General features: G+C 54.9%; 1 protein-coding gene across 9 annotated transcripts in view; it reads left to right on the forward strand.

The window, feature by feature from the left end:
• Positions 1–24,632, forward strand: part of RGS3 (regulator of G protein signaling 3) — a 142,609-nt gene that overhangs the window by 105,933 nt on the left and 12,044 nt on the right. For 7 of the 9 annotated variants that reach the window (XM_044940486.1, XM_044940487.1, XM_044940485.1 and 4 more), the window contains one exon: positions 19,652–20,614. In XM_044940486.1, coding sequence (XP_044796421.1) covers positions 19,652–20,614 — 963 coding nt within the window. Of the gene's footprint in view, positions 1–2,920; positions 3,023–3,065; positions 3,223–19,651; positions 20,615–24,632 lie in introns of those variants that run through there. The other 2 variants (XM_025282270.2, XM_025282269.2) reach the window with 2 other exon arrangements.

The raw sequence follows: 24,632 nt of genomic DNA on the forward strand, positions 1-24,632 counted from the left end.
CTCATCCTGCCCGGGCTGCACACAGGGAGGGGCCGCGTGCTCTGTGGATCTGCGTCTGGACCTGTGGGGAGGCAGAGGGCAGTGGCCCCCTGGGCTCCCCAGGCACTAGGTGCTCTCCCAGGCTGGCCTGGCCCCCTCCTGGGCCTCAGGGCACTTTCCTGCTGTGCTCTTTCATCATCATCCTAGTGGTCCGGAGCACTGATGGATGCATCCTGGATCTGTTCCTGACTCAGCGCCCTGGGTTGGCAGGGCTGCTCTGATACAGTATCCAATGATGTGCCGCTAGTCTGACTGTGCGCCCGATGTCCTTTGGCCTGGTGAGGACAGGGTCCTGGTCTGCCAGCTCTCCACCCCATCCCCATGGCCCAGCACAGAGCCCAGCCTGTAGCTGGTGCTTGGAACTTTATGTTGATTGAGAAGTGAAGACTCAGCTGAACTCAGGGACTCCTCTCATCTCAAGGAAGACCCTATATTCAGGCTCTCCATGCTGAGAAATCCTACCCTAAGCGCCAGATATTCCCTCCTGGGAACTGTCCGTCGCCCATTAGAACTGGCCATCTCCTAAGACTCACCTCCTTGGTTTTCCAGGACAGGAGTAGGCCCTGCTTCCCAGGAACCTGGCAAATGATAGTCTTCCAATCTGAAAGTTTCCTGGGCCCTGCAAGGACTGCCTTGGCTCAGCCCCCAGGGACAAGATGAAGTGTTGATGGGGGAGTGTAAGTGCCCAGCTCAGGTGAGGGCTGTTCTGAGTTGACCCTAATAAAGGATGTTTTCTTATGTCAGCATGCATGAGTATGCTGTATATGTGAGAGAGACAGGACTAGAGAGTGGGAGACGGGCAGGGAGGCAGGCAGAGGCAGACATTCAGGGGCGCTGAGACTCATTTAGGGGGAGCAAGAGGCAGAGGGAGAGCGCTCTGGCCCAGGGTGGCCAAGGCGGAAAAGAGGACGGGGCTCCTGCCCTGTGTTTTCTGGGCTGACATCCAGGGAGCTGGCCATGAGGGTGGTAAGTGTGCTCAGGTTGGAACTGGCTATGGAACAGACATCCCTGACCGGAGCCTCAGGCACAGTCCATGGTGTGTTTAAGGACATCAGACAAGTGTCTGCAGCAGCCGTAGCCTCACCATCAAATAGCTTTGCGCTGGCAAGGCAGCTTCCTGCAGTGGTTCTGAGTGGGCATCCTGGAGTTGGATCTGTGCTGTGCTTAGGCACTCAGTCCTGTCTGACTCTTTGTGAACCCCACAGACCATAGCTGATCAGGATCCTCTGTTCATGGAATTCTCCAGGCAAGAATACTGGTGTGGGTAGCCATTCCCTTCGCCAGGGGATTTTCCCAACCCAGGGATTGAACCACGGTCTCTTATGTCTCCTGCATTGGCAGGTGGGTTCTTTACCACTAGCGCCACCTGGGAAGCTCCTGCAAATCCTGCTGCTAAGCTAAGTCACTTCAGTCGTGTCCGACTCTGTGCGACCCCATAGATGGCAGCCCACCAGGCTCCCCCATCCCTGGGATTCTCCAGGCAAGAACACTGGAGTGGGTTGCCATTTCCTTCTCCAATGCATGAAAGTGAAAAGTGAAAGTGAAGTCACTCAGTCGTGTCTGACTCTTGGCGACCCCATGGACTGCAGCCTTCCAGGCTCCTCCATCTATGGGATTTTCCAGGCAAGAGTACTGGAGTGGGGTGCCATTGCCTTCTCCCCTGCAAATCCTACTGGTCTTCAAACAACAAGCTGTTGGCAGCTTCCACTACCATTCCCCACCTCAGGTCCTTTGTAAATAGGGTAATACTAGCACCTGCCTCACGAGGTGTCGACAAGGATTAAATGAATTAATGAAGGCCAGACTCTCAGAAGAGTGTCTGCCCCACAATCACTGAATCGTCTAATAACCCCACAAGTGGGCAGGTCAGAGGTTGTCAGTCCCATTTTACAGATGAGGAGACCCAGGCTCAGAGATGGGTAGGGACTTGCTCAGTGATGTCCAGACAGCCAGGGCTGGAGCTGGAACCTGAACAGGGGACCCTCACCTGCTGCCCCCCCATCCTCCCACTCACGTGGTCCCTCTGATAGGGACATCTCCTTCACTTGTGATCCTTACTCTTGGGCTATTGTAACAAGCCCCTTTCAGCCCCCGTACTCGGGGGAAGGAAGCCCCAAGCTCTCTGTCCACTTCGGCTTGCCCAGACATGGCACACAAAAGTGCTAAATAAAAACATGTGTGTTGGGCTGCGCTGATGGTTCGGTCAGTCGGGAGGTGCCTGAAGCAGCCGCTCCCCCGCAGCGGGGGCTGTGGCATTCTTGGAGTCAGTGCGTTTTGGCTGCTGGACCCTGGGTTAAACGGCAGCCGCCCACTGGGATGAGAGGCGGGTTGGGGTAGGGGTGGGGGTGTGCCTGCAAAGCCTCAGTGATTGGCTCCGTCCTGCCCCTGCTGGGGGAGCCCAGAGCTGCGGCCAGTGGGTTGGGATGCCCCAGCTGGGGGAGCCTTCAGGATGTGTGTGGGGGTGCAGTTGGCTTGGGATCCTCAGTGCCCGGGATTGCCGCTGTGAGCAGTGGACACCTCTCTCTCCAGAGCAGCACTCCGGGGGTCCGGGGTGGGGCAGCCCCAGTCCTGGGGACGGGCGCGGCTGGGGAGTCAAGGCTGGTGCATGTGAGCCTGTCACCCAAGGAGCCGCTGGGCCCCTTGCCGGCTGAAGGACGGGGTGGTGGAGGACTCTTCCACAAGACATCCCGGACTCCTGCTCGGATGAAAGTGTCTTGGGAAATTACAGAGTTTTCTGTTTGATGGAAGAAAGAAATTCAGCTTCTCTCTAGAGTGGCGGCAGCGGGCTGCACCGGGTGTGTGTTTGGGAAGGGCGCTGGAGGAGGAGGGGGAGGAAGAGGAGGAGGGCAGCGAGGAGGAGGAGGAAGAGGAGGAGGGACGAGTGATGCAAGGGTTTTGAAAACGGCTACCTAGATGTGCGAGGTGGAACCTGGTCATTTGGTTCTGCTTTTCCCAGCAGGTATTGCTCCCCTGGGGAACTTGGGTAAGTCCATAAATAGCTCTGCTGACACAAAGGAGCTCTGTCTGGGGAAGGCAGCTGCTTGACACGGCCGCCGGGAGCTGCCCCAGTCACGGCCGCCTGCCCGCCTGCCCGCCTGCGGGAGGAGCCAGGCGGAGAGCCGGGCGGGCGGGCTGGCAGGAACAGCAGCCAGGAGTCCCCGGGTCCCTGCTGGAGTGTGCTGGGTAGGTGCCTGGATGCCAGGGTGCGTGTGCGGTGGGCTGGGGGCTCTTGTCCAGGTCACCCTGTGCCCCTGTTTCTATTGTTTCTTCCCCAGGGCAGCCATTGATAGGCATGTTGCAACCAAACCATGTTATGTTCTGCTCTGAGATAGCTCTGTGTGTGTGTGTGTGTGTGTGTGTGTGTCTGTCTGTCTGTCTGTCTTGGCGGTTGGGGACCCTGCAGGGCTGGGGCGTGCTTGCACTGTGTGCTGCTACCACTTCTAGACTGGTCGGCCGGCTTTTCTTGCCGAGAGAAAGGAATGTTTGGTGACCAGAAGTCGGGATGCTGAGTGGGGAGGGAGCTCTCAGCCCATGGTGCTGACCACCCACCAGGCACCAGGATGGCTGTTCTTGCTGAGTTCCATGAGGGGAAGGAGGTGGTGCTCTCGGGGGGCTGGTCTGGGTAGAGGGGTGCGGTGGCTGATCCCTGAGGCGTCTGCTGAAATGTCCACTGAAAGTCCAGGCAGAGATAGAGATGCTCTGCCTCCTGAGCCCCTTGGGGAAGGTCTCGCACCTGCTCCTTTGGCTTCTCACTGAGACCTGTGAGGAAGGGTGTCGTTGTTACGGTCCGGCTCACCCCGCAGAGTTAGGTGCTATGAGCAGACAGAGGCCGATTCTGTTGTCAACGTGGAGAGAGCCTGCATCTCTCCTCTTGTCCTGAGGTGTCCGAGAAGAATCCTCCTGCCATGGGAGCTCAGGGCCTAGGAGAGCCAGGTGCAGAGAGTGGAGGGGCTATGCCTCAGTTTACATGGCAGGTCTCTGGCCAGGACCAGGTTGGAGGATGTCTGCCTCCTGGAACAGCAAGGACCAGGTATGTGGGTGTCATCACCCCGACCCCAGCGATGACATTCAGTCTGGAGTCTGCCACTCCTGGCTCGAGATGCCTAGCTAAGTCTGGAGCCACTAGATCCCTCACCAAAAGCTCACCACATCGTGCCGCCACCCTCAGGCCTCACAGCTGGGGCTATCGGACTCCCCTGTCCTCACGGCTGGAGTGGGTCTGTCTCCTGGAAGGAGGGAGCCGCAGTGCCTGGCCTGCCAGTGCCCATGGGATCCCAGCCAGGGCACTGCGGCCACAGTCAAAGTTTCCACCAGGGCCCCTTGAGTCCTCCACACCCAGCGAAGGGGCACCTCCCCTCTTCCCCAGCCCTAGCACGTGGCAAGGCTTAGCCCAGGGCGGGCCCTTTGGGGAGCCAAGTTCCACAGCAGGGCCTGCTCCTGGCCCAGCCTGGCATCTGCTGCACCCGGGGGTAGGGGGCTGGTGAAGATGGAGGCAGCTGAGGTGAGTGGCCCCCCTGTGGGGAATGTCACCGGGGCTTTGAACCAGAGATGGTCGAGGGGGCTTTTGATCATCAGTGTCTGGTGTTAGTGAAACCACCCCACTTCCTTGCTTTCTTGCCTTTGCACATGCTGTCCCCGCTGCCCGGAAAGCCCATCTCTTCCCTTCTCTCCAGGTCTTAATCCTACCCAGCCTTTCCTAGCTAGAGCAAACACTGCAGTTGGAATATGTCCAGTGGTGGTACCCACTGTGGTTGCTTCATGTCTTATGAACGTGGGGTTTGAGCCTGATTCATCCTTTGGTCCCAAGGGTCCAGCCTGGGGCTCCGGGTGTGATAGGAAAGGGCTCAGGTGGGTTTCCTTGAGGACAGGCTCTGATGTCCAAGTCAGCTCTTCCTCTTCATCTCCTAGCTCTGCCTGGCAGACAGTGGGCACTACCAATTTGGGCTCCGATGGGGAGTCACTTTGGAGGGGCCCTCATTTCTTCACGTCGGGATGGTTCCCATAGGGCCAAGGGTTGGGGGATGGGATTTGATAGGCGATGAGGCAGGGAAAACCTTGGCTTCAGCCTGGTTGAGCCCACAGGGAAAGCCCACTCAGGGATCAGGCTGGGCTGGGCTGGGCTGGGTGGTGTGGTGTCTACACTATGGCCTGGGCCATGGAGGGTAGAAGGGACAAGCCCCAGCTGGTTTGAATGCAGTACTTCTGGTCTTTCCCATAGACTATGGCAGCTTAGAGCTCAGATTGGGCCCCACCGGGATGGTGCCAACCAGGGAGGTGGATCGGAGGGTTGAGGGGTGGTGTGTGGTTCTCAACCAGTGGTCTGCCTGGTTCCCCAAAAGAGATACAGCTAAGGAGGGAGTGCCCACGCTACGCTAGGTTCCTGGGGAACCTAGGGGACTCTGAAAGCCACTTCCCGTTTGGTCTCCCAAGGCCCCAGAACAGCTGAGTGTGTTTACTTTCTGGCCAGATGCGGGCCTGAGGCAGATGAAGAAGGACTTGCCTGAGGTTCCATGCAACTCAGTGGCACAGTGGGGACAAGAACCCAGATCTGTGAGTCCCCCACCCAGCTTTCTCTCCATCACACCAGCTGCATGACTCAGAGCACCTGGCTTTCATCTTGGTGCTCACTTTTGGGGGACCCCCTTAGTGACGCATTCCTTTCCAGGACCCCCACATTACTGGCTTTTTCCTCTGGAAAAGCAGTGTGTATGGTAGAGAAAGCCCTGGCCTGGCCAACAGACTGGAGACTGAGGTGCAGTCTGGTCCCTGCTGGCTGGATCATCTCAGGCCAATCTTCTTTTTTCTCTGGCTCAATTTCCCCTTTGGAGCAACCAGGGACTGCACCAGGTAGTGCCAGGCCCCTTCCTGCTATCCAGAGACTCTTCCATTCCCTGCCCACCCTCTCCTCTTCCTGGGTCCTGAGAGTCATCAGTCAAGGCCAGGGTTGGGCTTCTCGGGGAAGCGGCCCCCAACCTGTTCCTCAGGCCCTTCTCATCAGAAGCCTTCTCCTTCAAGCTGGATCCTGGGCTGAGGCTGGGAGGTTTGTTGTTGTTTGTGGAGCCAGGCCGTTTCCAAGATGTCACTGCTCAGGGAAAACCGTCATTCCTCCCAGGGATAAACAGGCTGCTTATGGCTCAGCCCGCTAAGCCTGGAGAGGTTGGAGCTGCTCACAGCAGGCCAGCCGGGCTCAGCCCCAGGAAGCCACCACCTTTGCCTGCACAACCAGCTGGGTGGGGGCAGGACTGGGGGAGAGGCGGGCTGGAGCCACGAGCCGAGCCGCTTGAGAGATTGGAGCTTCCAGGCATGGAGGAGAGGGAAAGGGGTCCCAGGAGACTGTTCCTCTGGCAAGGGGCCTAGGTCGTGGCTCCAGATGTGTGGAGAGCTTCCAGGTGTGCCCTCTGCTCCAGAGGCTGAAAAACTGTCAGCGGCTCCCAACTTAGAAAGGTGAGAGGGGGTGGTGGTGAGTTATTTGGAACCAGGCGCACCCTCCCCTACGTAGCCCCTGCTCTCTGTGGTATCATTGGTTACCTCTTGGTGGGGTTGATGTTGCTAAGTTGTGTCCGACTCTTTGTGACCCTACAGACTGTAGCTAGCCCATCAGGCTCCTGCCTCCATGGGATTTTCCAGGCAATAATATGGGAGTGGGTTGCCTCTTGGTGGGATTAGCCTCAGGCTAATAGCAGAACTCGGATAACTCCTGGCAGGGTGGCAGAGGGTAGGGGGCAGGGGAGAGGCAGAGGAAGAGCTAGGCAGAGCCTCTGGGAGCCAGGTGGCTGGCCACAACCTTGAAAAAAAGGCTGGAGACCACCGCACGGAGGAACATGGAATGGAAGGTGGTGTGTCTATCCCGCTTCTCAGGTTAATGGTTTTAACTGTGTCCACGCAGAGCTCTGAAACCTCCAGTACTCAGACCTCAATTCATGAAGTTCCCCGTTGATTCAAATAGCGGCTCTGTAATTGCATTCTCTGCCCCCACCCTCCGTCCCTTCCCTCCGCACGTGTCAGATGCCTACGATGTACCATGCACTGGCCAAGGGCTGGAGCTATAGTTCCAGTCTTCAGTCTAGTGCTGGGGATGGGTATGTAATGGATGGTAACAAGACAGCTTCAGTGGGGAGGCCTGGGGAGGGGAAACCCTGGGGAGACTTCCAACCCAGCCCGGGAGCCCCAGCGATGCTTCCTGCAGGAGGTGAAACTGAATCTGGATGCACATCTGGATGTCCATCGAAGGAACAGATCTCCATCCCAGTGTGCCCACCCCTCCAGGGTGGAGAGATGATTTCTAACCCAGCCATAGGAATCACCTCTATGTCTCTACTCCGGCTTATCTCAGGGAGGCTGTATAATGTTGTGTGCAGGTGCCTGGCTCGGGACTCCCCACTTTGCAGTGGGGCAAGACCCAGAGCCTCTCCGTGCCTGCGTTTCCTTAGGCAAGGGCTCAGCCTCGCTGGGGTAATGAGATGATGTGTGTGGAGGGAGGGCTCGTGCACGCTGGCACTGAGTCATGGGGGCCGTGGGGGTGCCCCTGCCACCTTCCTTTACCGGTGGCTGTTGTTGGATGAGATGCTGTGGGTGGAGTGAGGTGCTCGGCACGGGACCCGACACAGAGCCGGCAGTTGCTGAACAGAAGATGGTATAGCAGCTTTTGGAGGGAGGACAGGGAGGAATTACTTGGAAGGTGCCATCAGACCCCGGGATGAGGGCTTTCATTTGCTCTCTAAATAAATTTTAAGTTGCAATGTTAAATTACATCTTTCGTTTCAAGGATGGAAGTATGTAGCTAATGAATTATCACAAGGTGAACAAACTCCCCAGGTCAAGAAACAGAACATTGTAGTACCCTGGAAACCTCCCCCACCCCCTAACTGCCACCCACCTCAGTCGCTACCACCTCAAAGAGTGACTTCTCTCATTGAGTGGTGTTGCCTGTTTTGAATTTTGTATCCGTGGAATCCTTGATTGTGTGTTCTTTTATGCTGACTTCTTTGGAGCAGCATTTTGATGGTGAAATCTGTCAGTGTTATTGGACGCAGTCTTATTTTGTTCACCCCCATCGCTGGGTGGTATTTCATTGTGTGACTATATCCATTCTATCATCGACAGACTTTTGGGTTGTTGCCCGTTGACGGTCATCATGAACGGTCCTGTTACGGATATTCTCATGCATGTCTTTTGGTACACTATAATATACTTTTCTGTTGGGCAAATACCTAAGGTTTACAATTGCTGAGTCATAAAGTTATATATAATTAGCTTTAGTAGATTCCATTGTATAATTTTCTAAAGTGTAACACCAGTACACCCTCTTCAAACAAACGTAGGAGAACACCTGTTGCTCCATAAGTCCTTACCAACAGACTTGACAATGGCTATTGTGATATCTAACTGTGGCTTTCATTTGCATTTCCTTGGTGACTAATGAGGTTTAGCACCCTTTCATATGTTGATTGTCCATTTGAATAATCTTTTTGCAAAGTTCCTGTTCAAATCTTTTCTCCAGTTTTCTGTTGGATCCTCTGTCTTTTTTCTTATTAATTTGAAGGAGCTTAAAAAATATTTTGGATATGTGTTCATTGTTGGACATGCACGTTACGAATATCTCCTCCCACTCAGTGGCTTGCCTTTTCACTCTTTTCAGAGTGTCTTCTGAAGAATAGAAGTTCTTCATTTTAGTGGTCCAACCTGCCAATCTTTGTCTCTATGGAAAATATTTATTGAATCCTGTTTCTTTGCCTGTTACAAGGTTTTGGATATATTTTCCAATGTTATCTTCTGGATGTTTTATGTTTCATATTTAGCTTTAAAATCCACTCGAAATAGATTCTTAGGGTGGAGACTGAGCTCAAGACTCATTTTCTCTGGGTGGATATCCAATTTATTCAAAAGATCATCCTTTCTCACTGTCGGTCATCATCACCTTTGTCAGAAATCAAGGGCAATGCATGTGTGGCTAAGCTGTTTTGAAAGATAAGTAGGAGTTCTCAGGTGGACAGAGGAGGGGAGGAAGTGCAGTGAGCACAGGTTTAGAGATGCCTGAGAGGAGACTGTGTTTGGGCAACTACCAACAGTTCAGCTCGGCTGGAGGGAAGAGGGGAGGTGGGTTGGCAGGGACAGAACACGCAGGGGAGGGAGCTGGACTGTCCCAGAGGGAAGGGGAGGGTTAAGCAGCACACGGAGTGTACTCAGGATCCCCAGGAAAGGAGAGTGAGTTTGGAGCAGACGGTCAACCCAGACAAACCCAGCCTTGAAATCAGCCCCAGCAGAGACACAGGGTGTCTGCTTTGGGGAGGCAGTGGCGGAGGTAGCAGGCGGAGGTGCCTGGGGCCTTGGAGGGTGACTTTTGACTGCAGGTTTGCAGCTGAGTCCCATAGCCAGATAAACCTTCAAGTGTTCTCCCCCACCCCTACCCCAGTCCCCCACCCGGATGCCCCCAGAACTGCAGGCACTGAAGGAGGAGTATTTTAGGGACCGCGACGGACAGACAAGGGTAGGGATGGGTCTCTGGAAAGGGGGCGTTTTCTACTCTTCCGGCCCTCGATGCACCCCCAAGATCCTGGCCTCGCCTTGGGCCCTGAGAACAGACCCTCCCAGGCTGGCTGAGATTCAGAGCTGGACAGATCCCCTCTGGGAGAGGGTGGCCTGGAGAGGAGAGTCACTTGACCTGGGGCCATGCAGTGAGCCAGACTGACCTAGCCAAAGAGAAGCTGAGCACAGGCTCGGCTACCCCCAGCCTCCAGGGCCTTTCGGATAGGCCTCAATCTTCTGCCCTGAAATGTACAGATAATAGCTCCTCCACCGTGGGGCTGCAGTCAGAATATGTCAAGTGCCTTCTCCTGGGGTGGGAAGCAGGGGAGGGGACAGGTGATGATGATGATGAAAGAAGGAGATATGATTACCTCCTTGCAATTGCAAATGTTTATTGAGCACGTACTGGGCTTCCCAGGCAGCGCTAGTGGTAAAGGACCCGCTTGCCAGTGCAGGAGAAGTAAGAGATGTGGGTTTGATCCCTGGGTTGGGAAGATCCCCTGGAGGAAGGCAGGGCAAACCACTCCAGTATTCTTGCCTGGAGAATCCTGTGGACAGAGGAGTCTGGTAGACTACAGTCCATAGGGTCTCAAAGAGTTGGATGTGACTGAAGTGACTTAGCACACACACATTGAGCACCTACCACATGCCAGGCCCTTCTGTCTGGGTGGACTCCCAACTGTACCATGGTGTAGGTACTTGCTACCTCTGTCACCATTTCACAGATGAGAAAATTGAGCCTTGAAGAGGTTAAGCAGCCTACCCCAGGGCGCTGAGCTAGGAGGAGGCTGGGCCGGGATAGGAACCTGGATTTGCCTGTCTCCAGACCCCTGTTCTTCATCAGCAGTAGGCTTTTCTCCTCCACCCCTGGCTCTGAAAGTGCTCCCCGATTCTCCAAGCTGTTGCTTGGAGTTAAGCCTGAGATTTGGGGGTTGGTCTCCAGTGCCTGCCATGAGGGAAAATTGAGCCGCAAGAGGAAGGTCATGGCCATGGGCCAAGCAGGGCTATGCCCCAGGTCTTGCCTCCTGCCCACTAGCATCCCTGCGAGGGAGGTACCACTGACTCAGCTACACGATTAAGAAGCGGGATTCAATCCACCCTGCCTGAGTCCAGATCCTCGCCTCCTGACCACAGTGCCATTTACGTCCTTCTCTGGGGTCCCTCTGGCTTGGCAGAGCTTTCTCGTTTGCTCAACCTAGTGTAGAACATCACAGAGAAACCACACGCTTCTGACTCTTCCCACACATCAAGGGGTCCCTGGGAGGGAGGTGGTTTGGGGATTCTGTACCAGGCCTCTGCCCACCGGGTGAGTCAAACACCCGCCCCTCAATCTCCACTAACTTGGGGGTAAGAACAGGGATCAGGCATCTGGAATTGCTCAGCACTGCCTGGCCGGGCCCAGGTTGGGAGCTTGGTAAGGTCTTCTGAAGACAGAGAGGAAGGGAGAGAGGAAGAGGGAGTGAAGGGGGCAGGAAAGGAGGTCAGGGGGCCGCAGGAAGAGCAGCTTAGAGCCAGGCAGAGCATTCTGACTCCTTTTCTTACTCAGTTTTTGAACTTGCATAAGTTTTACATGTTATCTGAGTCCCGGATCCCTTATTTGCAAAATGGGGCCAGTGATACTGACCTCATAATGTGGCTGGACGTGAGGCGTGTGTACAGCACCTGTCAGTGCCGGCAGTCTAGTAGAGGCTCGCTGAGTGGTCTCGCTCTTCCCGTCTTCACTCTTCTTTTTCCATTGCTTTCTGTTTTCACCATCTCTAGCTCCACCTTCCCTGTCTTTACAACGCTGAGTAAACATTGCTTTCAGAATAAAGTCCGAATTCTTTAACATAACCATGCTTCTGCTCCACAGAACCACCTGTGCTTCCTCAAATATTCCATGTCATCTCTGGCTTTGGCTTGGATACCCTCTCCTATCCTCTTCCCCACCTCCTCCAAGAGCCACCCCAGTCTTTCCTGCTGCCTTTATGCGTCCATAACCCACTGAGATGATGGTAGGTGGATGGGAGATGGACATGGGCCTTTTACCTGGTGCTCTCACCCATAGACCCCAGCACCTTCAGGGAGAGACACGTGTCTTGCCACTGTTGGGCTCCAGTGCCCTGCACAGGCCCTGGCACGTGGCTGGCTCTGGGTAGGTATTTGCTGAGTAACTCTGGGGGTGGGGGTGGGGGTGAGGTGGGTCAGCCTGGGACACAGTCCTGATGAGCCAAAGCAGAGCCTGCCCAGGGCCACACGAGCAGCGTAGGCCGGGCCTTGGCAGGAGAGCAAAGAGCCCTCTAGCTAGGGCATCCCAGGGAGCCTTTAACTGGGCTGCATGGGATGGGCAGGAAGTGGACTTGAGGAGGGCAGGATAATAAGGAAATGAGAAAGTGCAGGTGCACACACCCGGATCGGGGAGAGAAGGAAGGTGCCCTGGGGTAAGGGAGTGGTGGTGGAGCCCGCAGGAGAATGGGTTTCTGAGCAGAGAGACCCATGGTGGGGCCGGAGAGGCCCACAGGGCCGCACTCACCTTCTGGCGGAGGCATCAGTTACCACCGGGTCAGGAAGACGCTGGGGAACTTCTGCTGTCCACGCGCATGGCTTTCAGTTGAGAAGAGGGCTGGGGCATAGAAGGGGTCTTTGGGGCTACAGGGTTGGAGGGAAGACTGCCCAGTGAGAAACTGGGCATCCAGAGGGGATCGAGCATCTCTGCATCTCTTGCTCCACAGGGCAGGCCTGAGGGCATGTTCTTCTGACTCAGCCAGGTGGCAGCGCCAAGAGGAGGGACAGTTTCTAAAAGGGGTCCCCTCTCTTCGCAGTCCTCAGGGCTTCCTCTTCCCTGTGTGTTGGCTTTGTCTGGAGAGGTTCTGAAGGGGGTGAGCTACTTCTCCGTTCCTCAGTATTGCTTTCAGTACAATGGGTATGTTCCCCGCTACTGTGTGCTGCCTGCCTTCCTGAGCCCCTGACGGTTCCATGGGTTGTGGTGTGATTCTTCAGGGACAGAGAATTTTCAGTGTGTGGTCAAATTCCTCCTTCCCCTCTCTCCTCCTGCATTTGGTCCTCTGTTCATAGGGAGTGTGAACGGGCTAGCTGACTCCAGTGGGCTTGATGGCTACCCATCGTGGGCCAGGGGCTGCTGCTGCTTTATGGGCTTCCTTACAGAGGGAACACTGTGTATTTGAATTGGTACCATACCGGGTTCTGATCTGGATTCTAGTCCTGATTCTGTTGTGTGACCTTGGGCGTATTGCCTCCCTTCCCTGAGCTTCAGTCACCTTGTCTGTTAATGGAGGCAACTCCCCAGAATTCTGGGGGGGAAAGTTGAGAGTCGAAAAAAGTCAAGATGCCTGGGCCCTCCTGTTGGGGTCTCCTATCCAGTAGGTCTGGGATTGGACCCAGTTACAGATATTCTTAAAATGCACCCCAGATGATTCTAAAGTATGTCTCTTTATTGAGAACCGATAGGCTGGATCTGTACTTTGCAGACTTTAATATGCAAATGAATCACCTGGGATCTTTAAATGTGGATTCTAATCTCGTTAAGGCCTGAGATTCTGTATTTCGTAATAGCTCCCAGGTACTGCTGCTGCTGGCTCATGAGTTATTACTTTGAGTAATAACAATTTAGATGGTTTGTGAAGTTTCTTGGGTTGCCCATTCATTCATTTATCATCAATACTTAAGATGGGGAGTGGGGAGAGGTAAGCCTAGAGGGAGAGACAAAGCCCAGACTCTTCTAGGGCTACAGAATTTGGGCTTTGTCTGGAGGGACCTGGGGAACCAGGGTTTTTAAGCCAAGGAGTGACAGGGTCAGATTCGCATTTAGAAGACTCCTCTGGCAGGATGCAGAGAGTGAGCAGAGGGGTGTGGACCACTGCTGGGAGGTCAGTGTCAATCCCAGGACCAGATGATGTGGTATTGAAGCAGGTGGTGGTCAGTGGAGGGAGAGAGAGTGGCTTCTTTTTCTTTTTTTTTTAATCAACTTTATTTTTCAGAGTGGTTTTAGGAATTGAGAGGAAAGTACAGAGCGTTCCCAATGCTTCCTGTCCCTGCACACACATAACCAACCCCACTGGAAAGATTCTTAAGATTTTACAAGAGATAATCAGGACGATTTGTTGATTGGCCATGGGGGTAGTGGAGAAGAGAGAATGATACCCAGGCCTCTGGTTCGGGCACCTGGTGTGGGTGTGATTGACTCAGAGACTCCGCGAGGAGGAATGGATTCTGGGGAAGGTCATGAGTTCAGAATGGGGCGTGTCAAGTTGGAGACACTGGTGGGCCATTCGGAAGGAGGTCCCCCTCTCGTGCCTGGGCTCCAACCACCCAGGTGTCCTCTCTGCCCTCGCGGGCGCTCGCCCTCCAGGCTTGGGGGCCTTTGTGCTGTTTGCTCCTCTGTGAGCCCACCCCTGCCCCCTGAGTGGATCTCTGCCTCAGGGCCCTTTCACGGGGTCACCTCTGCCACACGCCCCTCTGTTTTCTGCAGTTTTCCTTCACGTTATGGATCATAGAGTTCTTCAGATTGTTTCTGTGGGTGATGACCTGGTTCACGCCAGTGCTTCCTCTCCAGCGTGTGAGCTCCACCAGGACAAGGATCATGTCTTTCTTGTTCTGATGTCCACAGAGCCTAGAACATTCTGAGAGAGGACAGGTCTGGGCTGGCAGCGGGTACCGGGTGTCATCCGATGGTTGTTGCCTAGGGAGTGGAGGGGTGCACGGGGGAGGGGGCCGGAGTAGGGTGTGATGAGCAGGACACAGGCAGAGGAGGGGGTCGTCGGCTCAGTTGGAGGAGATCCAGAGGAGGAAATGTCAGAACCAGGCCGTGCTGCGGTGGTCCTGGCTGCCGCTGACGGAGTGCTTCGTGTACCAGCCCAGGGCTGAGCTCTGGGTGGATGTCTGCTCAGTCACTCCTCCCCGGCTTGCTATGTTACCTCTAAGGAAACTGGGGCCAGAGAAGTTAGCCTCGAGGTCACCCAGCCAGTAAGTGTGAAGGAGGGATCTGTCTCTGGAGCTCTCCCCATTTTAAGGTACCTGCTGCCTCCCTCCTCCTGGACTTTGCCGAACCCATCACAGTGAGGGCTGGGGAGGGAAACGGCCTGGAGGCCCCTGAGCTAGTGGCAGAAGCAGGGCAGTGGTTCCAGCCTCCGGGGGTCAAGAAGCCAGGCCTGAGGAGCTGGACTGAGGCTGAGCGGGGGTTCCCGGAAGCCAGCATTGAGCCAGCTTGCCAAACTCGGAGGAGCACCCCCATCCCAAAAGGCAAGCCTGGAGCTCAAATGGCCGGGTGGGAATCTCGTGGCCTCTCCCTTTGTCCAGCTGCTTTCCCTTTCACAGAGCTATTTCCTGTCCTTTCTCAGGCTTGGTCCCCAACAGTGATCGCCTGGGATCTCACAGCTAGCAAATGATGGGGTAGGGGTTCCAGCCGGGGTCTTCCGGCCTTCTGTCCAGGCTCTTTCTGAAAATTCTGTGGAAGGGCCACCCTGAGATAGAGGCAAACCCTGGCACACCGCCCCCCACCCCAAACCCCAACCTCTACTACCCCAGCCGAGCCCTGCCCTGCCCAATGCAGGAAGTGGTTTTCAAGGGCAGATGCAAGCCCAGCATCTGTGGTGGAGGTGATGAGTCATATTAGAGCTGCAGGTTGACTTTGGGGTCAGCCAACCTGGCTCCACATTTAGTAGCTATGTGACATTGGGCAAGTCACTTCCAGCCACCACAGGGCCCAGGGGACGTAGGTGGTGTGAGCCAGGCCTCTGGGTGTCACACCTGCCACCCTTCCCCAGCCTGTTCCGAGCCCTGGATTGGAATGGGGAGAGGATTTGATTATATCCTAAACAGCAGCTCCATTTAGAAGGCCTGGTTCATTTCCTGTGTGCTTCTAGCAGGCGAGACATGCACAGAATTAACCCTGGTCCAGCTGAGCCAAAGAAATGATGGATGGGAGAGATACACGCTCTCTGCAGCACAAGGGCAGCTTCTCGGCAGGCTCGGACCCAGGGCCCTGGGCGAGTCAGCTGGTCTCTGGGCTGCCTTGGCTGGATTCTTGGCACCCCAACCTGTTGTAACAGCTGCCTAACGGGGTGTCCCTTCAGAGCGCTCACCGCATTCCTCGAGACCAGTTGTCCAGCTTCTGCTTTTCTGCTCAGGGGAGGGCAGCGACTGCGTCTGACTTGGCCTCTGCTGTCCCCACCCCCACCCCAGGACCTAACTCAGTGCCCGGAGAATGAATGACTGTGTGGACGCGTGCTCCCCAGGCCTCCCGCCACCCCCGCGTCCTGTCAGCCCTCCCAGAGCAGTCTCACACAGCTCGGCTCTGCTTGTGTCGTTTCCTTGCTCCCAGGACCAGCTCATGCCTGGCGTCCATTCTGTAACGCGTCTCTCACCTTTCTCTCCTCTCCCGTCCTAATTCTCTTCACTTGCTACCCTCTCCCCTAAGGCTTCTGAGGTTTTCTGTTCCAGAGGCCCCCTACCCCCTCAGGTACCCCATACTCCAGCTTTCCCAGGAACACAGATCTGACCAAGCCTACTCAGGCGCTCACACAAAACAACCTGGTCTGTTCTGAGCTGGTTCTTCTTTGCCAATGTCTGCCCTGTGGGGGATGGGCCTGGGTGAAGGGCCATTGCTCACAGCCTGCTCCCCCTCTGTCTAGACCCCTGGGGCTCCCCTGCCCTTGTGTGTAAAGATCCAGGGAAGTGGGGAGAGACGCTTAACTGGGAGACAGGAGTCCTAGTATTGAATCAGCCTCCCATTTCTTAGGTGATTTCCTTAGCCTCTGGGACCTCAGTTTCCTGATCTCTAAGGGAATGACAACCCACTCCAGTATTCTTTCCTGGAGAATCCCATGGACCGAGGAGCCTGGCGGGCTATAGTGCTTGGGGGCACAAAGAGTCAGACACGACTGAGCGACTCAACAACAATGACAAAGATAAGCCTAGACTAAGAATAGCTCCTGCTTTATCAAATGCTTCTTGTGGGCCAGGCCCTGTGAAGAGCATGAACTTAGTCCTGTGAGTTTGGTGTGATATCACGGCTCTGCTCCAGGTAAGGAATCAGGGCTCAGAGAATTCGGGGAGGCTTGGCCATATTCTCGCACAGCTAGGAAATGACACTGCTGGAAGCAAAACCAAAGTCTGACTGGGGCCGTCTGAGCAGGAACCACGGGTGCTGTGAGAGCCCTGGGTCCTGAGTGGCTTCTCAGCGTCCCGGGGCGGGGGGGTAGGGGGGGCCCTGGGGACAGAGGCACTTCCCCTCCCGGCTTTGTTTGCTTTGGCCTCGAGGAGCACCGTTGGCAGAGGCGGCTGACTCGCATTTCTGGTTTTGGGTCTGGTGCTGCACTTTCTCGAGGGGCAGGCGGCTCGGCTGCAGGCACTACTGGTGGAGACCGTGGCCCCACTCCACCCCCAGGAAGGGGAAGGGTGGCCTGCTCCTCTCTCAGGGCCCAGTGCCAGTTCCCCAGGGCACCAATTGCTGCTCCAACTGTCCGTGCTTCCAGATGGAGGGGTCTGGCAGAGGGGGAGGTGAGAGAATGTGGGACACCAGGGAGCTGGCGTTGCCCACAGTTTGCTTTTTTTTGACGGAGAATGCTCGCTGGTGGGAGGGGACGGGCAGGAGCTGGGCTGCCCTGGAAACTGAGATCCAAAGGGGGCTTGGGAAGAAAGAGCCAGGAGTCAGGCTCTAACCCCAGCTTAGCCCTGCGTTTACGGGTGCCTTTGGGCAAGTCCCTAGGTCACTGTCCAGGCTGGGCCCTCTGTCTTCCTGTTAGTTCAGTGGAGAGTCTCTCTGACCCCCCTGGGAACAAACTAAGGTTCCCAGATGAGATTCCTGGATTGGGGGTGCCTGGAATCACAATTGCCAACTTCGATTCTGGGAGCCTGACAGTTTGCTTCTAGGGGTCCATGAGAAAGATGTGGCACTGTTTAAGTTTCGTGAACAATGTTTTCATCACCACAACCACCATACCACCACCACCATCCCATTTCAGAGCTTTGGACTTTTATAGTGTACTCTCCTCGTGTGTCGCTTGGGTACCTTGGTTATCCCATTTCATAGGTGGCAAGCCAGAGGTCCAGAGGGTTTAGGGACTGGCTCTTCCTGGCCCTGCTGTGTGATTCTAGGTTGGCCCCTTCTCCTTTCTGGGCCTCAGTCTCCCTATCTGTGCAGTGGGGATATGGGCTCGCCAAAGTTCCCAGGTCTGAGGCAGTGTGGTCTGAGGGTTTTCTGGGTGGGTAAGTCTTCACCGTGGAGCTGCGGGCAGGATTTGCAGGGCAGGCAGTCCTTGGGGTAAGTGGGCCCCTGTCTTTGCCTGTACCTGGGAACCAAACTCTGGCCAGATCATCCTGCAGTCCTCTGAGGCTCCCCCTCCTGGCTCAGCAGCTTTCTCCCTCCCACAACCCAGGAGGTGGAGGTGGGAGGGGCTTTCACTTTCATCCTCCCAGGCAGTGGTTTTTATCCCCCTGGCCTCTCACATCCACTCTGGTGCTCCCAGACGCCACTCTGACCCCTGACACGTGGGTGTGGCAGTTGCCCTGGGCTGCAGCTGGGCCCCTTATTCCCAGATGTGAGGCCTGGCCGGCCCAGGGCTTAAAAGAGTTCCCAGCTGCAGGCATGGCCTTTCAGTCTCTGGCAGCTGTGCCATAGTGGGTAAGTACTTGCTCTTTGGGCCCAGCTTCTTCATCCATCAAATGGACATTAGTGGTCTTTACAGTAAGAGCTCTTAACCTATGTTCTGAGGCATTTACCCTGAAATTCTGCACCTGTGTGTGTGTGTGGGTGTGTGTGGGTGTGTGTGCGTGTGCTTATCTGTACAGTTCTCATACGTGTGTGGCATCTTCCTCTTTCATTAGTTCTGTGTCCTTGTGGCCTCTTCATGGACGGAACCTGGGCTCTGAGCAGTTCCCGGTGCAGCACTCCAGGTCCTCGACTGTGATGGGGGGAGCCCAGCCTAGCCCTAGCCCAAGTATCACAAGTGTGGCTGTGATGCTGGGGCACCCCTGACTTTCTCTGAGCCCCAGTCTTCCTGTGAGATAGCTGCTTTTCAGACTCGGAGTAAGGGCAGTATTTTCTTCTTTGCAAATGAAATCTGCAGGACCCCAGCGAAAACTCCAAGGATTCTGAGGGTGGTGTGTAAGGCAGGAATGCTTCCTCTTTTGTTTGTACGTGCGACTCCTGAGGTTCCTCCAATCATAGTTTAAAAAGCACGGGGTGGGTGATCCCTCTCGGTGAGGTTCCACATGTCTATGACATTTGTCGAGTACTGGTATGCACAGTATTTTGAAGTTCTGGTTTTCTTCCAGTTTACTAGTTTCAAAAAAAGCTCAACATTCAAAGCAAGTTCTTCTTCAAATGACTCACTAAGGCTTTTGAAAGGCTTTGGTTTAGGTGGAAGATATCCTTTGGCTGGGTCTGGGATTCTCTCACTTGGTAGCTGCTCTGGCTTGGGGCTTGTTTTGATTCTGGTCCATGAAGGCCAAGGCTGTCTGCTCCTCATTTACTCACAGACTGACTTACTCACAGAGGGACCGTGACACTCCCCTTCGAGGGCCATTGGGAACATTACATGTTAGCGTTAGTGACTCAGTCGTGTCTGACTCTTTGTGACCCCAGGGACTGTAGCCCACCATGCTCCTCTGTCCATGGGATTTTCCAGGCAAGGATACTGGAGTGGGTTGCCATTCCTTTCTCCAAGGGATCTTCCCGACCCAGGGCTCAAATCCGGGTCTCCTACATTGCAGATGGATTTTTTTTTTTTAACCTTCTGAACCACCAAGAAAGCCCCCGGGGAACATTACATAAGCAGGGTTTAATCTGCCATGGCTCCTGGCATATGAGAGAAGCCATATAATGGTAACTAACCTCTCCCTCGTCTCCCGTAAATGACCAACCATGTTTTGATGGAGCGCAAGTTTCCAGCAAGGCAGTGAGGGTGGGAAGCCCATATTCAGCTAAGCCAAAGGGGCTGTTGGGTCTCCACGGGGCGCTTCGGCTCTCACACCGTGGGGTACGGGCTGTGGGCTGCGGATCGCCGCCTCATTTTCAGTCTCTGTGACGCTGACTCGTGCATGGTAGCCTCCTCTTGTAAGCCTTTCTCATTTTCTCTTTATTTCACAGATGTTTGAGGGATCAGAGGCGGATGAGAAGAAGGAAATGCCTGGGGAGAAAGGGAAGGGGCCGGGTGCCAAGGACCCCTCACCCAGCAAGGACCTCTCTCCTGGCCAGGAGCCTCTTCCCGGACAAGAGCTTCCACCCAAAGAGGACTCCTCTTCTGGCCAGAAACCTTCTGCTGGCCCAGAATCAACACCCAGCAAAGACTCATCTTCTTGCAAAGAACCTCCTGTGCGCCAGGAACGCTCGCCGAACAAGGACTCCCCACCAGGCCAGGAATACCCTGCAGCCGCAGTCTTCTCTCTGTGCCAGGACCTTCCTGCTGGGCAAGAACCCTCTCCTGGCCAAGACCCTCTAATCAGTAAAGACCTCCCTGCCCTCCAGGAACCCCCTGCCCAGGACCTTCTGCCCCGTGAAGACCTGCCCCCCGGCCAGGGCCCCCTGGCATCTGAGCCCCTTGCTGAGGAGACCACGAGCTCTGGGGACCCACCAGCAGCCACAGGGAACCCGCCCGTGGCCTACAAGCCAAACTTCGTGATCCCCGAGGTCCGGCTGGATAGCACCTACAGCCAGAAGGCAGGGGCGGAGGGGGGCAGCTCGGGTGATGAGGAGGATGCAGAGGAGGCTGAGGAGGGGGAGGAGGACGAGGACGAGGACACAAGCGATGACAACTACGGAGAACGCGGGGAGGCCAAGCGCAGCAGCATGATTGAGACGGGCCCAGGTGCCGAGGGCGGCCTCTCGCTGCGCGTGCAGAACTCGCTGCGGCGCCGGACGCACAGCGAGGGCAGCCTGCTGCAGGAGAACCGTGGGCCCTGTTTCTCCTCCGACACCACCCTGCACTGCTCGGATGGCGAGGGCACTGCGTCCACCTGGGCCATGCCTTCCCCCCGCACCCTCAAGAAGGAACTGGGCCGCAATGGAGGCTCAATGCACCACCTTTCCCTCTTCTTCACAGGACACAGGAAGGTAAGGAGCCCAAGGGTGGAGGGGAACAGGGTACATGACAGGGCTGGATGGGTCCAAGAGCTGCAGGGAATGAATCTTGGCTTTGTCCCACCTCTGCTTTTGTCTCAACCTTCCAATAAGCCTTCTACCCATTTAACAGATGATAAAACTGAGGCTCAGAGGGACAAAGAAGGCAGAACTTGGATTTAAATGCAAGACTTTCTGACTCCAGATATTCTTACAGCTCTATTTTACCGGGGGAATCCACCAAAAGTATAGCAGGTATATTTGGATCTATAAAATCCAACATGCTAGCTGGAGAAATAGTTATAACTTACACTTGGTCCAAGCCTAGCCAGCCTAGAAACCTGTCAGCCCACAAGCGTGACAACATGTGTTTCCTCCATGCTGGTGTTATTCTAAGCAATTTTTATGAACTCATTAACTCTCACAGCCACCCTAGGAGGTAGACACTGTTGTTGCCTGCTACGGATGGGGAAACTGAGGTACCGGAAGGTTATGTCACTCACGTTGGGTTGCACAGTTTATAAATGTCTGAACCAGAATTAGAATGAGGCTCCAGGGCTGGAGCTCTTAACCACCATGCTCTTTGTCTCTTGCAAATATTTATAAATAGATGAATAAGTGTTTATTGATTTCCTGCTGTGTGCCAGGCCCTGTGCTCCATGGCACAGCAGGGGCCACAGAGATGCGAGAGGCTGATCTCAGCCTGTGAGGAATGTGTTCTCTGTGTGGGCCAGCGGGGTGGCCTAACAGTGGAAAGACTGCATCATGGCTTTGAAGCCCATCCGTGTTCATGCTCACTGGCTCAGTCAAGTCCAACTCTGTGACCCCATGGACTGTAGCCTGCCAGGCTCCTCTGTCCATGGCATTTTTCAGGTAAGAATACTGGAGTCTGTTGCCATTTCTTCCTCCAGGGAATCTTCCTGACTCAAGGATCGAGCCTGCATCCCTTGCTTTGGCAGGCGGGTTCTTTACCATTGAGCCACCTAGGAAGCCCTTGAGGCCCACTAGCCAGTTTGAATCTGGTCTCTGTCCCTCACTTACTATGTGGTCTTGGGTGAGCCGCTCAGCCCTCCTGAGCCTTAGTGTCTTCTCTGAAAAGCGGAGATTAATAGCACTTACAACCCATGGCAACTGAGGGTGAGCCCAAAGAGCCTGCGGATTCCCTGGTGGCTCAGACAGTGAAAAGAATCTGCTTGCAATGCAGGAGACCTGGGTTCCATCCCTGGATTGGGAAGATCCCCTGGAGAAGGGAATGGCAACCCACTCCAGTATTCTCGCCTACAGAATTCCGTGGACAGAGGATACAGTTCATGGAGTCACAAAGAGTCAGACATGGCTGAGCTACTAACACTTTCACTTCACCTTCTAAAGAACTCGGTGCCTGATGTCATTAGTCTAGGCGCCAGGCAAATGCTGTGGAGGTGCTAACAGTCAGTGGGGTGCAAGGTGTTGTTATGACAACTGCTGTGAGGCGGGGGGTGGTGGTCCTGCAGGTTCGGGGAGGAGAGACCCCAGGGCATAGGGCCACCAGGGAAGGCTTCTAGCAAAAGATGCTCCTCAGCTTGGCTTTGAAAGTTGAGCAGGTTTAGAATAAACAGAGAGGATGAGGTAGGCATACTGTGAAGAACATGACCTAGACTAGACTCTGCAGAAGTTAATTTAGCTAGAACAAGAGATCTCTACAGTGCATGGATGGCTGATGCATGGCATGCATGCTGCCATTCCTGCCTCTAAACCTGTGGCAGACATGACTAATGGATTCCAGCACACTTCCCCACCAAATTGAGACATGGCCTCAGAAACCTCTGTAGCTTCTCAGCCACTAGCAATAAGGCCGCTCGGCACGAGGGATAACACCTTCTGCTGAAAAGTGCCTATGCTGGAAGGGTAGGTTGGGGCCCTCCAGAAAAGGGCCTTAAACTTCATGTCCAGGAATTAGAACTAAATTCCAAAGGCAAGGGGACGGATCTATTTCCTCATCTGTAAGCACTTTTGATGTGCTCCGAAATCATCAGGGGAAGAGGTCATTAGTATATAGATTTCTAATTCCCCTCCCTAGAAGCTGGAATCAGAATTTCCGGGGGGCAGTGCCCAGACCCTACGTTTTAAACCAGTCCATCAGGGATTGGGACATTTCCCGTAGTTTGAGTATCACCATCTCAGGCCATTGTTTTTGGAGTCAGTTTCTATAGGGAGGAGTCCAGACCTCTGTCCTACTGAAGTGAGGCTTCAGGCCGACTCAGGCCAGGCCTGGACACTCTCCTCTGGATGACGACTGAGGTCTAAGGACCCACACCCACCTTGGGCCTCCCAATCTCACTGTCCCCACCAGACCCTTCCAAGTTCTGTCCCATCTGCTCTTGTTCCAGTACAGATATTTCTATACAGATACATTCACACACATTCTCACATACATTTCTAGTTCCCCAAACCAGTTGATCTCAGCTCCAATTTGGGGGAAGTTATTTCCGCCTGGTAGTCCAGCATGCCTAGGACAGCTCTCTCTCCCGTCCCAGCTTCCTCCTTTGGGAGCTGAAGGTTCCCACTGGCATCCTCCCATCTCCCACCCTCTTTTGGCCTGTTGCCTCCTTTCTTGGGCTTGAGTGACGAGCTGGCAGGGACCTCAGAGGCTGCCACCCTACCACTCGGCTTCTGCTTGCCAGGCCTCGAGTCCTTCAGCATTGTTCATATTCTTCTCCTTCCAGACAGCCGGCTTCAGTAAGAAGCTAACCCTTGTCAAGCGGAAGTGCAGTCTAGGCTGGACAGAAACCCTGGTCCCCCTCCATCCCTCACTGGCGGTGGGACTTGGGCAAATCCCTGCCCTTCTCTGAGCCTGTTTCCTCATCAGTAAAATGGGTATTATGAGTAAATAGTACCTCTATCATAGGGTTACTGGGAAGATTAAAGAGCCTGACTTGGGTTAAGCATTCAGAAGAGTACCTGGCACTCAGCTCCTGCTAGGTCCTCCATAAAGGGGGTCATGCTGACGACAATGGTTGTGATGAGAAAAAGGAGGACAGCAAGAGCAGTAGCAGTCCTCCCGGCATTCACCGGGCATCTCCCGCCCCCCACGCCCCCTTTGTAGCCTTCATGGCACTGCCGCAAGCTGGGACCAGTTATACTCATCTTACAGTGGGGAGTCTGAAGCCTAGGGAGAAGGGTTTGTCCCAGGCCACATGATGATGGAGCTGGACAGTGGCCTCACCCTGTCCAGTCCTCTCTGAGCCTGTCCTAAACCCTGCACACCTCTAGCAGGTGAGGGGCAGTGGGTTGGGGACTGGCCGCTGGGGGAGGCGGCAGGTTTTCCTGTGACTTCCATTTTCCCAGTTTGGGCGTGGCTTTTCAGGGAGGGTCCACGGATGCCAACCGACCACAGTTTCCAGGCAGAGCCAGGCAAGAGGTGAAGAGGAGAGGGGTGAGGTCTTCGGGCTGTGGAGTCAGACAGACTGGGTTCAGTCTCAGCTCTGCCTCCTCCCTCCTGGTCTTGAGACCTTGGCCAAGTTTCTGAGCTTTTTTTTTTTTTTTTCCTGAGCTTCGATTTTCTCTTATAAAACAGGAGTGGCTAAGTCTTCAGGGAGTTGTCCCAGGGATTCAAGACGGCTGCAGTATATTGACAGCTCTGTGCCCACGGTAGTCATCCTGTGATACAATGAGACCCAGGAGGGCCAGACAGAGCTCCTGTGGCCTTCCGCCAGTCATTGTGTTGCCGTGTGGCTACACCGAGGCGGGCCATAGTGCAATCTGTCACAGAGGTGACAGTCCCAGGTTACCCCTCCCCTCTGAACCAGACAGACCTGAGAGATGGAACACTCGGCCGCGATCATCTCACGGGTGGGCCGCCTGAGGTCTAGAGAAGAGAAGATCCCCTGGGGTTATCCCGAGGGATATCCTGAGGCTGCTGGCTCTTGTGCCGGCTTGAGTTGTCCCACAGCACCCTCTGCTGCCAGACCTGCGTCTTGCCGGCTGCTCCCAAAAGGGTCCGGCAGGACAGATTTTCTGGGCCCGTGTCTGT

This window comes from Bubalus bubalis, chromosome 3 (assembly GCF_019923935.1).
Source record: "Bubalus bubalis isolate 160015118507 breed Murrah chromosome 3, NDDB_SH_1, whole genome shotgun sequence".
NCBI classification, from domain to species: domain Eukaryota; kingdom Metazoa; phylum Chordata; class Mammalia; order Artiodactyla; family Bovidae; genus Bubalus; species Bubalus bubalis.